The sequence below is a fragment of the Cynocephalus volans genome, chromosome 2 (assembly GCF_027409185.1).
Source record: "Cynocephalus volans isolate mCynVol1 chromosome 2, mCynVol1.pri, whole genome shotgun sequence".
NCBI lineage: Eukaryota > Metazoa > Chordata > Mammalia > Dermoptera > Cynocephalidae > Cynocephalus > Cynocephalus volans.
In genome coordinates this window covers 74,463,085-74,476,692 of record NC_084461.1, presented here as the reverse complement: position 1 = coordinate 74,476,692, position 13,608 = coordinate 74,463,085, and the positions used below count along the sequence as shown (strand labels likewise).

The window sequence follows — 13,608 nt, the reverse complement described above, 5'->3', positions numbered from 1 at the left end:
TGAACTAAATAAATACTAAATTAAACTAACTAAATACTAAATTAAATACATAGTGTTAGGTATTTAGAACAAATAATGTTTGAGATTATGAGTAACTCTCTTTATTTCCACTTAATATTCATTTTTTTTTCTAATTTTTCTTTCTTTCTGATATGTGGTGTTATGGACTGAATGTTGTCTTCCCCTCCTGAATTCAAATGTTGAAGCCTTAACCCTCAATGTGATGATATTTAAGGATAGGGCTTTTAGGAGGTAATTAAGGTTAAATGAAATCATTGGGGTTAAGGACATCTTAATCCAATGGGACTGTTGATAAGAAGAGGAAAGGAGAAAGATTTCTCTGTTCTTCATGAGCATGCTCCAAAGAAAAGGCCATGTGAGGACACAGCAAGAAGGTGGCCATCTGCAAGCCAGGAAGAGAGGCCTCAATAGAATCAGGGCATGCTGGCACCTTGATCTTGAACTTTCCAGTCTTCAGAAGTATGAGAAATACATTTCTGTTCTTTAAGCCAACTAGTCTATGCTACTTTGTTATGGCATTCTGAGCAGACAAAAACATGTAGCTTCAAATCAAAAGTCATACATATGTATTTATAGTATGTATGAGAGACATAGAGGATAGTGCCTAAGAATGTGAGCTTTAGAAATAACTTGAATGTGAATCCTGGCTATCTCAGTTGGTAAGTTTGTGACCTTGGGCAAGTAATGTAACATCTCTTTGACTAAATATTCTCATCTGTAAAGTTAAGTAATAACAGACGCTACTTCACAGTGTACTTTTAAGGATAAAATGAGTTAACAGAGTGGCCTAAACCTGGTATGTGATTAATTTTAAAGGTATGAAGAGTTTGAAGGAAATCTATTTCCAGATTTTGAATTCCACATGTACTGTGCCTGAGAACTTGTGGCTGGAGGAGGGGGTCATGTCAGAGTGTCATGTCTGTTTTTCTCTCTCTTTTCACGACCTTTCCCCCTCCCCACATTCTAACATAAGGTACACTCTTACCCCTCCAGAATCTTACTGTGCTGCTTTCTCTTAATGTGTAAATATTCCAGTGCCAAACAAAGGGACTATATGAAATAGTATTGTTAGTGTTAAGGCAGTGAGAGATGTTAATGATTAAAAAAAATTTTTTTTGCAAGTCTGGTGATTTCCAATTCTTTGCTTTCAACAAAATTGAATTTTCAGGTGACAGATTATTAAAAATAATTAGGGATGACAAGAACAGAGAAATCACCCATTCTCATCCACTTCTATATGCGAACACAGTTTTTAGATTGTCATGTGTCCCTGGTCACAATTAAAAAACATTAAAAAAAAATTTATATGAACATATTTTGAATTGAGGGTGGTGGGACTCAAATTGCTTTATGACTGCTATGGGTCAAATGTGTCCCCCAAAAGTTCAATATTTTGGAAACTTGATCTCCATTCCAGCAGTGTTAAAAGGGTGGAAAATCCAATTATGGTATTTGATGAATAACTAAGAGAAGAACATTTAAAACACATAGTAAGTAGCTAAGCAGATGAGCTGGATCCAAAGCCTGTGCTTTGTTCACTATATATGATGCCTCCTTCATGCCCTCCCCCCACCTTTGTTTTCCTCTGGATTTTAAAAATTATGTAGTATTTCATTTATCTAGAAGTTAGCCTTCTAAATCTCAATAAACTGAAGAGATTTATAGAAAGCCAAAAAATAAAGTAAAATAAAAAACCAGAAGTGATTGAGAAAAATAGTACTTATAGCATCCAGATATTTAATATCACTTTCAGCTTCCAACCTGCAGGCTTTATATTTTGTGTAGAATATGTAATAAGTTTTACTGTGTAATTATAGGAGGCATTGCTATGAGTTAAATGTATCCCCCAAAAGTTCACGTATTGGAAACTTGACTCCCACTGTAACAGTGTTAAGAGGATGGGAAATCCTATTATGGCATCTTAAACATGGGGCCTTTAATAGGTGATAAGATTGTGAGAACTGTGCCCTGGTAATAGACTGATCCTTTCATGGAGTAATGGGCTTGGTTCCAATGGCTTTAAAAGGAGAGCAAGTGAGGAGGTTAGCTCTCTTTTGCTTAGCTTGTTCTATGTGACACCCTGGTTACCACAGGACCTTGGAGAGAGTCTCACTAAGAAGAAGACCCTCACCAGATGTGCCCCCTGGATTAAGGCATTGTTCAGTATGCTTGCACCACAGATAGAGTCTCCTGCTTTTTTGACACCACTTATATTGGTGGAATGCTACTGTTTTTACTCATGCAAAGCTCATAATGGAGGCAGGGGCTAGGTTTCCCCTGGTCTAGCCTCAATTTTAGACAGGACTTGAACTTCAAGAGTTGGACTTTGCCTTGTTTTGGTGGGGTTCTTGGGAAGGAATGAAGTTCCTGCCTTTCTTCTTTCTGCATATTGTTTTTATTTCTATCCCTCTCTCTAGTGGCAGTCAACCTTTGGATGGAACATAGGACAGAATGGTTTCCTACTCCTTCCGCAATGGCAAATGGCTCTTGCTCTGTTCCTTCTCCTGTAACAGCTAACTTTTGCCAGGGACTAGAGGGCATGGTAATTTCCTGTGTCAGTCCCAGAGACAAAATTGCTTTTGCTTTGTATGCCGAAAGGGTCAGGGACACAGCACTGTGGAGAGGGTGGGTAAACGTTCTTGCTTCCTCCTCAGTGGTAGTCTATCACCACCAAATGTTTTCTTCACTGAAGCAAAGATATGGTAAGTGGATGTGGAGTCCCCTTGTTTCTGAGGCTTTTAGGATTTCTAAACTGTTGAGCTAGCATTCATTTGGCCTTTAAGAATTCATTAAAATTTCAAGTATTCCTATATTCTTTTATGATTGCTCTTTCCTCCTTCTATGCTCTTTCAAAGGTGGAATAGTTGTGTGTTTTACCCTTCTTCCGAGGGGCTTGTTACCTTTTGGAATCAATTCACACGGTTGCTTTGCCAATGTTGCTCTCTGATGGGCTCAAAAAAGTATAATTTCTATATTATCCAGCTTTTTTGTTGTTATTGTGGAGTGGGGGTAACATTCTCTTTGGCTCTCTATATCCTGAGTATAAGCAAATTCCCAGTATCATTTACTTTTAACAGAGTTGTGTTTTCCTCTTCACTTCCTGGCAGTGCCCAGCCTGGTACCAAAGTTCAAGGATAAGAATCCCCACCCCCCTTTCCTACCTCCTAGAAATGCTGTGTTTCTTTTATGCTTATCAATGTCATGAAGCAATGTGAGGAGCTGTCTTAGGTGAGTATGATGCACATGGAAACCAGGGCACTGCTCTTCCTAATGTAGTGACTATACATTTAACAATTAGTATAGGCAAAATAACATTTCCACTCACCAATGTGCATGTAGCTCTGTTGAGGCAAGCTCAGGCCTCGGGTCAATGGTGGGGTCTTTGGCACCGTCTTTCTTAGCTCTTCTTAGTGGTTTGCCCCTGGTCTACCAGCCCCAGCACTTTCAGAGCAGCACAAAAACTTGTTGAAAAGCTGGATTGTTTTTGACAACACAATGTTTAATCCAGTGTAGGGAAGATAGTTTCATCTCACCTGGAAAGTAACCCTCCCCATACATGTGACCTTAATAGCTTATATTTCAGCTTAGAAAAGAAAACCAGTAAGAAGTAGCATTTTCATATAAAACACACGTTTCATATCCTGCTACTGTTCTACATTCTTTCTCTCCAGTTAAGATTTTTATACCTGGGGAAATAAATCATCCTCTGGGTCTCATGCCCTCATTAAGTGAATAAAATAATAATCCTTTCTGTTCTTGGGTGGGGATAGAGTTTCTAGGACAATAATTTCTATGCGTAAACCACTTAAGGGCAATCTTTGGGTCATTATTTTCCGATCTCTTTTGTTCTTCCAAATCTATCATTGTGATGGAAGTGTCTTTTCCATGTCTTCTGGTCTCTCCTGGTCCTTCAACAATTTTTCAGGCTGTTTCTAGTGAGATTGTCCAGTTGGAAAAGACACCACAGTAAAGTAGTCTGAGGAAATTGGGGGACAGTTCCACTATCCCATTTTTGCATTTTTCTCTTGCCTTGCTTCCTAATGAGTAAGTATTAAATAAGTAGTAGCATTCTTTGACGTCCATTACTCTAGCTTTTTAAATTTTCCTTCCCCCCATGGAAGCAAAGAAGGAAAACAGCCTTGGACGTTCTCCCAGGGCAACTGTCAACCCCACTTGGGGGACGTTGGCCTCCCGCCGAGGAGGAACGTTCCCTGTGGAAGCTTGGGCTGCAGGCGCCCTTTTGGTTCCCCCGTCCTCGGACGCTCTCGCCGGGCGAGCTTTGAGGTTGGCTCAGGAAGGGTCGGCCGCCCGCGGCCCGGGAAAGCGCCAGTAGCGACGCCCGGAGCAGCGCAGGGTGAGCCGCGCCCGAGCCGCGTCAGGGCCTGGCGGGGCCGTGAAGGAAGCCCGAGTTCAAGAGCAGCCTGGGGCCGCGCAGGCCCGGCCTGCCGAGGGCACTGAGGCCGGGGAGGCCGGGGGAAGACCCCCGTTATCTGACAACGTTGCCAGCGGCCCTGATAAGGTTCAGCAGATTCCAAAAGAAGAAAAGGGCCAAGTCCCCCATTTTCAAGAAACCACCGGAACCACAACTGAAGGACAGTTTGGAGCGGCCTCGTGGCTTGGGCTGCATAGTCATCCCCTGCTGCCAGCGTTTTAACAACGTTCGTTGCTTCTTGTTTGTCTACTGCACCCTAACCATATGTCAAGGTGAGCCTGAGGGGCGGGCTCGTCCTGGGCGGGCAGCGGCGGGGCCGCCCCGGGTTGCCCGCGTGGTGAGGAGGCACACTGAGGTGTGGTGTGTGGAGGACGCGCTGCCGGGGCCCAGCGGCAGGCTGGGTTCTCTGACGTTCTCGACGAATGACCAGAATCAAAGCAAGTTACCGGGTGGCCCGGCCCCTTAGGTTCGGGCTCCTGTCATTGCTCACCTGCAGCACCTGATTGACACAGTCCATCCCACACAGTGTGGGTGACAGGGAGAGACGGTGTTGTTGAGTCATTTAACCTTATTCGGTCACCAACTCCAATCACTTGGAGGTTAAAATAAGGTTGAAAACTGTGTAATTATCAGATTGTTCCTACTTTGTCCACAGTTTTGAGATACTCTGGCTAAGCCACTTTGTACTGGATCTTGTTTTCTCATCTGAATTGAGGGTGTGGGGTGGGACTTCAAGTAATCTATATTAGGGAACTGAAACTCCAGGGTGTTTATTTTTGCCTACAAAGATTGCAGAAGAAAGTGAATTTGACCACCTTTAGATGGGGCATACATTCTCTACTTGATCACAACTCCCACCACCCCCATTATATCTAGGTTTTTTACTAGCCTCTTTACACCGATGGCATTGGAATTTGCCAAATCTGATCTCATTTTGTACTGAAATGCTATGTCTAAATAAGTGCAGTAAAAAGTCTGTATGTGGTAAGAAACACATGAGAAGGATACACCAGCTTGTCTTGAGATCATCAAAGAAGCTTCTTGGAGGAAGAGGCATTTGAACCATGCACTAATAGTTAGGTACAGTTCTGATAGTCAGGAATATAATTAAGGAGTATTAGGAGTATTTATTGAATAAAGAAACGAATCAATGAATGAGTGCTTTGTTTCAGAAAGGCTTGTTTCAGAATGGTGAATGACAAGTTTGGCTGGATAATGTTTTCATCTAAGCACCATAAGGGGGAAATTATTTTTGTATTATTCATTGCATCTTCTCAGGACCTAATATAGGGATTGAGGCAGAGAAGACATTCAATAAACATGTATTGAATGCATAAATGAATTAAAAAAGGAAAAAAAGAGATTGTGGCCAGATCGTGAAGGCCTTTAAATACCAGACAGAATTTTGAAAGGATACTAAAAGGTATTTACCTCTCACTATGCTGAGTCATGAGTAAGGTGCTTTACAAGCATTATCTCCCTTAATCCCCTTATTAGGTGGGTAATGGGTAGCCATTGAAGGTTTTTGAACAAGTGGTTGACAATGAATGGTTTTAGCTCCATCACTTAACTGAGTTCATCTAGGTTATTAGCTCAGTTCTGGTATAGAATTGAGCCTTGCATTCATATAAATGATATATATCTTAATTTTTAAATTTATTAATTGATCTATTTATTATTATTAGCTACATTTTAAACAATTTTGAAATAATTTTAAAAGTACAGATAGGATGCAAAGGCGAAACCAAGAACTTCTGCATTCCTGTCACCCAGTAACATTTTACCACATGTGTTCCTTCAGTCTCTCTTTCTGTCTACATACTAGTATAGACTTTTTCAGACTTGGTGTCCCATTACTGCTAACTATTGCAGTGTGTCTTCCCATAGTGAGACACTCTCCTACGTAACCATCATACACTCCTCCCAGTCAGGAATATCAGTGTGATACTACCATCTAATTATGAATTGGTGGCCTATTCATATGTCACCAATTGTCTCAGTATTTTCTCCTTTTTCTTTTTGACCCAGAATTCTATCCAGGAACATATGTTGCATTTAGTTGTCATATTAAAGTGATATTAAGGTCAGATTAAAGTCTGCTTTAAACTGAATACTTCTCCATTCTTTCCCTGTTTCTTATGTCCTTGAAAGTCTTAAAGACTATAGGTCTTTCATTAAGTGGTTTGAACTTCATTCTGGTCTGTTTGATGTTTCATTATGTCCAGACTCAGGCCATGCTTTCCTCCCTCCCTCCCTTCCTTTCCTACTTCCACTTTATTTAGGTGTAATTTACATACAATAAAATCCCACCTTTTAAATGTACACAGTTGTTTTGGCTATTCTAGATCATTTGCCTTTCCATATAAATTTTAGAATCAATTTGCCTATTTTTATTAAAAGACTTACTTCAATTTTAATATGGATTTTGTTGATTTTATAGACTTGGAGAGAACTGACATCTTAACAACATTGAGTGTTCTGATGACTGGACACAATCTCTTTATTTGGATCTTCTATTCTGTAAGTTTGCTAAATTAACGTGTTAGTTGTAGACATGCTGTTGATTGGATGCCCCCTCAACCTCATTGAAGCTTAATTCCCACTGTAACTGTTGACGGTGGGAAATCCTATTATGGTAATTGAAAGATGGGACCTTGAAGAGGTGATTAGATTGTAGGACTGAGCAGTAGTGAATGGATTAATAATGGTGGTCAGGGGCATTATTCTGAGGGCTTTAAAAGGAGAGTGAATAGAGTGAATGAGGAGGTTGGTCTCTCTCTGCTCTCTTTGCTCCACCATTTTGCAATGTAATATCCTGCCAACACTGTCACCACCATTACGGCCTTCACCAAATATGTTCCCTGGACTTTGGACTTCCCAGCCTCAGGAACTGTAAGCAATAAATTTCATTTTCTTTATAAATCACCCAGTTCTACAGGCATTTTGTTATAAGCAACAGAAACTAATACAGAAGCTTTTTTTAAAATGCAGATTCCTTAGGATTTTTTACACACATGATCATGTCATCTATGAATACGGATAGTTTTACTTTCTCTTTCCAATCTGTAAACTTTTTATTACTTTTTATTATCTTATTGCGCTGGGTAGGACCTCTCCAGTACAATGCCAAATAGAAATTGTAGAGATATTGATCAATTTTTCCTGATTTTTAGATAGAAAGCATTCAGCCTTTCACAATTGAATATGTTAACTGTAGGTTTTTTTCAGACGCCCTTCATCAATTTGAGGACATTCCCTTCTCTTCTTAGTTTGCTGAGAATTTTTTTTATTGTGAATTGGGATTGAATTTTATCAAGTGATTTTACCTGCATCTATTGAGATGATCATACTGTTTTTAAAATTTATTCTATGAAGATTATATATTGCTTTTAAAATTTTTTTTGATTTTCAGATATTTAACCTACCTTGCAGTCCTGGGATACTCTTCTGACTGGATTATTATCTTGTTTTATATATTGCTGGATTAAATTTCCCAAAATTTTGTTAATAAAAATTTTTGTTTCTGTGAGAATATTGGTTTATAGTTTTCTTGGAATGTTTTTGTCTGTCTTTAGTAACAGATAATAGTGGCTTTATGAAATTAATTTGAATGTGTTTCTTCTCTTTTATGAAAGAGTTTGTGTAGGATTGTGCAGCTAACACAAATTCTTTCAGAATCAATTCGTCAATCCTTGCCTGTCAATATCAATATCAGTTTATTGATGCTAAAACTCCAATTTCATCCTTTTGACTACTCTGTGAAAATGTACCCAGGCCCTTTATGTATTTTTCTTTGCCAGCTGTCATAATGTTAAACTTGGTCAGTAGAAGAGGCTGGAGAACCATTACAAAGAAAAGATTTTACTTTTTGGTTCCAGTGTGGTTGCTTCGTAGGCTCCTGCAATGTGTATAGCTATATTTAGTTAATTACCGTATTGTAAGAGAACTTCTTTTAGTTTACTATTTAATAGGTTGACTATACATTCCAATTATCCCGGGAAAGTCCAATTTATGCCTGTTGTCCCACTTTTTCATCACAATTCCTCTCCCTTCCTTTTTTTGCTAAGTATTATTATTAAGTTTATTTAAATAAGCTGGGAGGGATTTAGTTGGCCTCAACTTTGTACTTCTTGATTGTCCTCTGGTCTTGTTTAACTGTGGGTAAAAATCATGTGGTTAATAGGGTCCTTACTCTGACACATCGTTAAATCTAAAAGACAACCAGCCATAACCCATGTTTCTTTCTAGGCCCTGTCTACATATAATGTTAATGAAACTTTCTTTTCAGGGGCAGTGTGAAGAGCATTCCAGGATAAATGAAATAATCTTGGATCAAGTGATAAAATTATTTCCCCCCATTAGTGGGTGGTTGGGCAAATTTTTGGTGCTGCTGGTTCTGCCACTCACTTGGTGTGTTAGCTGGATTTGCCATGGCCCATGCTGTAACCTGCAAAATGTGTAAATGTGTGTCACCAGACTGCCTGTTCGTAGTGTCAGTGGGAAGCAATAGAAATTATAGAGAATAGTCTAAGCACCCTTGCTGCCGTGATGTTTTCATTTATTATATAGCATATATCACCATCATTTATTGATTTTATTACTTGGCAATGCTTTTTAATTTTCTAATAAGCCATTTTGGAACAATGAACTCAAAAATGGTATATGCTTTTCTTGAGAAAATTGACGAAGACTTGCACACTCTTGACATTTACTATTTATGAAAGGCCTGGATGCTACTACTGACAACATGAAAACCAAAAGACATACATCTGCTGAAGTTAATGGTTATTTTAGGAGACTGTGGCTAAAGAAGATGATTTAACACATGCACCTGCAGAAGGTTTATTTACCAAATACTGTGAAGCATGACTTTTTAATTTAGATTCAATGACTTTTCTACTTTAATTTTGCTCATTTTCAATTACAAATTTTTCTATCCACATATGAAAGTTAAAGTGATGGCTTTTAATGAATTGGCCCCATTAGCAGAAGAATAATTTTTCAAACTGTTAAATAATACCAGTTTTATATCAGTGCCATCAGGGACTTAATTAATTTCAATAATGGTTTGTTTTTTATGGAATTAAAGGAAAACTTTGAAAGTTCATTTTGCTGAAGATAAACATCTGATTTTGCTGTAATTGCTATTCTTTTAAATTTTCTACATCGAAGATAAAATTATTTATTTCTGTGGCAATAATAGTAATACAAATTTTGGTGCACAGTACCTTGGTAAAGACAATGTTCTTATGGAACTAAGAAAGCTTTGGAGCAGAAATATGCTTGGAATAGGTAAACAAATAATTCACAATTGCATCCTAACAAGCTATAATATTTTTAAATTTACAAATATTTATCTACATTCAAGTTTATATGTATTAATAGTTCATCTTGCTAGCATACATTGCCTCTCTTTACCTCCTAGATACAATAGATTTTACAATGTTGGGCCTTTGAATAACTATTTCATAAATCAACTGCAGAGTCCTATAATGGTTTTGAACTGTTTTATAAATAAGTTCTCTAATTTTTGGTTGCATTTTTGTTTAAAAGCAGTTGGAAATCTTTCATTAAAGTGTTCAATGAACGAAGCTTCGTACTTCTTAAATATTAGAAGATTTTGTTAAATTATGGTTATTGAAAACTAAGCTTAACAATGGGAACATATTAAAATTCATCCTTCCAAAACCAACAGAGGAACTAAGCAAATTAAACTATGAGAATTTGAGTAACATACAAGACTTATTGTAAAAATTCTTTAATTGTGCTTTATAAAAATTTCTATTTAGGGGAAGTATACTTGTATAGTGTCTTTATTCTTGATTAGATAAATTTATATTCTTTATAAGAACTGAATGAACTTAAGTAAGCCTATAGCTTTGCATAGCTTAATTTGGTGAAACATTTGAAATTGAGACAACTTATTTTAAGAGTTTCGTCTTGAAAAATATTTATCATAGAAAAATTCTCTAAATGGAATATTTTGATTGAAATATTTCAACACCAAAACATAATTGAAAACATCCTCCATTTAGTAGTGTTTCTTTGTGCTTACTAGATATGTACACACTTGTAGAGAGTTTTTTCTTAGTTAAAATATCATGATGTACAGTGACATATCAATTGGAGTCTGTAGCAACTTCAAATTTATTAACTTCAAATTTATTTATTGTTTTGGGAATCCCTAAGACTACACTCGGATTCAGTGATTCACTAGACTAAGGACTTCATAGGAGTCAGAAAAAGCTGTTCTACTCATGATTATGGTTTATTACAGTAAAAAAATACAGATTAAAATCATCAAGGGGAAAAGGCCCATGAGATGAAGTTTGGAAAAAAACAGACCCAAGCTTCTATGTGTCCTCTCTCAGTGTAGTCACATGGTCATGCTTAATTCACCCAGCAACAATATGTGACAACACATGCGAAGAGCTGTTAACCAGGGAAGCTTACCTGAGCCTTGGTGTCCAGGGCTTTTTGGGGGGTCAGTCACATAGGTATGCAGTACCTGTGTGACTAACCTCAGCTACTCAGACTCCCCACACCCCACAATAAAAAAGGTGTTCACCATAAATCACTTGGTTAGCATAAACTTTGTGATCAGACTAGTACAATGTGGTCCAAGACTTCAGCCATATGAAAGCATTCTTATTAGACAGAATATTCCAAAGGCTTAGAGCTCATCTTCCAGGAGCCAGTCAAGAGCCAGCCCTGAATACAGGCCTTTTTAACAACTCGGGCTTGCTGAGTTAATCCTCTATAGCAAAACTGTAAAAATAAATTTTGGTGAATTGCAGCTTATTTTATGAAAACTATTAGAAATAAGAAAATATTAGAGTATATTCTTCAGGAAAAATATGAATAACATTTTATTAAAGATAAGTATGGCTAAGACTGGTTAAAGTGTATAAGCATGCATTATGAATAATTATTCTTTTATTTTTTGAAAAATGTTCTGATGTATAATATAAAGAAGTTTGAAAAGCTTTTGAATAAACTTTTTTAGTTTCACCAATGTAATCAAAGTAATTTGTCTATAAGTTACAAAAGTCATGATTTTTGATATAGTACTCCATACCAGGCATTGAACTAGTGTAGTGGATTGAATTTTGTCCCCCAAAACTCACTGGAACTTGAATTGTGTCTCCCAAATTTTATGTATTAGAAACTTAGCCCCCACTGTGACTGATAAGAGGGTGGGAAGTCCTATTATGGTAATTGAAAGGTGGAGCCTTTGAAAAGGTTATTGGATTGTAGGACTGTGCAGTAGTGAATGGGTTAAAAATGGTGGTCAGGGGCATGGTTCTAAAGGCTTTAAAAGGAGAAGACAGTCTGTCTTGCTCTTTCTCTGCTCTCTCTGCTTCCACCGTGTTGCAATGTGAGACCTGTGGGTCATTATTGCCACCACCAGATGGACTTTGGACTTCCCAGCCTCAGAAACTGTAAGCAATAAACTTCATTTTTCTTTATAAAGCACCCAGTTCCATGTATTTTTTTTATAAGCAACAAAAACGGACTAATACAACCAGGAAGAACAAAACAAAACAAACACTCAAAGATGGGAATCTGGTATTGGTTAGCTGACCTGATTTGTCTTGAAAGCAATGAAAACAGTGATATTTGTGCCTGTGGTTCACTAGAAGTCCTTGGCATGTAGTGAGAAAAGAGTTATTTAAAATATTGCTTAGGACAGAGTTCTTATTGAGGACAAGGCTTTGGGAGACCAAATTGCTACTGCAATTGACTCCTATGATGGGACTTCTGACTGCAAAGATTCTGGGTTTGCCTGACTGCTTCTTACTGCACTGGAGGATTTACAGAAAGAAAATGAGAAGTTTGCAGCATGGTTAGGAAACACGTGAGCTTCTCTGATGGTTCTATAAGAATCTCTTATCTTTTTTAGCCACATACAGTTTATTTTGAGCAAACCAATTCTTATTCACAGGTTGCAGAACTATAACATAAGTTGAACTCACAGACTCACCACTTGCATGAGATTAGGGACATTGATTGGAGTGAAGTGAAAATTTCAGTGGAGTGAACCCTGAAAATTGGGATAAAGGCATTTGGGTGGAATTTGGTTAATCTGAGAATCACGAACCCCCAGATCCTGAACCTCCTTTGCCAGTAGGAGCAACTATTCCACCTATATCTAAAGAGAAGACAATCCCTTGCTTGAAGACACTAAATTGACCTTGCCTGAGTTAAGGGAATGCTGATTCCCCTCATGACCCATCCCACTACCCCTTATTGCTGCCATGTTCATAGTTAGAATTGGATTTAGACTTCCTGGAATGACTAATATAAAGTCTGTCCTGGTGAGGAAATATCTTACATATCAAAAATTTGTTTGCCACTTTAGTAATGTTTCTAGGGACCAATTGCTTCAAAGTATGCAGGGCTATCTCTTAAAACGGAGGGAAAGTTTCTTCATTTGCACCACTCACTGTTAAGAAAGAGACATTGCTTCTGGTGGGCCTCTGTAGTTTTTCAAAGGTGGAAGTGTGTGGTGGTAACATTATAGCCCCAGTCAGGGGAAGCCATGAAAAACAGGAAAAAAAAAAAAAAGAATACTCCCAGTGGACAGAGCTTTGATCAGTATATCTGATTGTCCATATTGCCTGGATACCATGCTGACCATTGCCTACTGGTTTGCCATTTGGTGATTAGGAAGACTGGGTAAAGGGTGTGTCTCTCCAAATGGGCAGAGTTATTCTATGTGAATGTTCACCAAAGGAAATCAATTGCATAGGAGACGCTCAATAATGAGGTAGATAAACACCCTGTGAATATTAGCCTCTTTCCCTAAGCCATTCTTTCTCTTGTTCAATGGGCTCTTGTTTGTAGTGACAATCATATCAAGCATGGAGTTTATATAAGAGCTGAATGCACAGCCTTACCTTCACCAAGGCTGATCTGGCTATTGCACTGTTGAGGGCCTGTCTTGCTACCAGGAAAAGTCAACATAATCTAAGAAATGGCTCCATTCCTTAGTGAATTCAACCTGTTACCCAGAGGGAAGCTGATCACATAGTTCTGCTTCTGTTATGGCATGCACAGTAATTTCTCCTCACTGAAATAGTTATTTATATTGGGTGTGGGTTCTTCTTCTGTCACTGTGATGTGGCAGCACTATCATAATTGGTCTTAACAAA

At 38.1% G+C, this 13,608-nt stretch overlaps 1 protein-coding gene across 1 annotated transcript in view; it reads left to right on the top strand.

The window, feature by feature from the left end:
• Positions 1-4,135: 4,135 nt before the first annotated feature.
• The window catches only part of LOC134370530 (solute carrier organic anion transporter family member 6A1-like), an 86,762-nt gene continuing 77,289 nt past the window's right edge, over positions 4,136-13,608 (top strand). Inside the window, 2 exon segments of the mRNA XM_063087610.1 lie at positions 4,136-4,350; positions 4,457-4,725. Coding sequence (XP_062943680.1) covers positions 4,136-4,350; positions 4,457-4,725 — 484 coding nt within the window.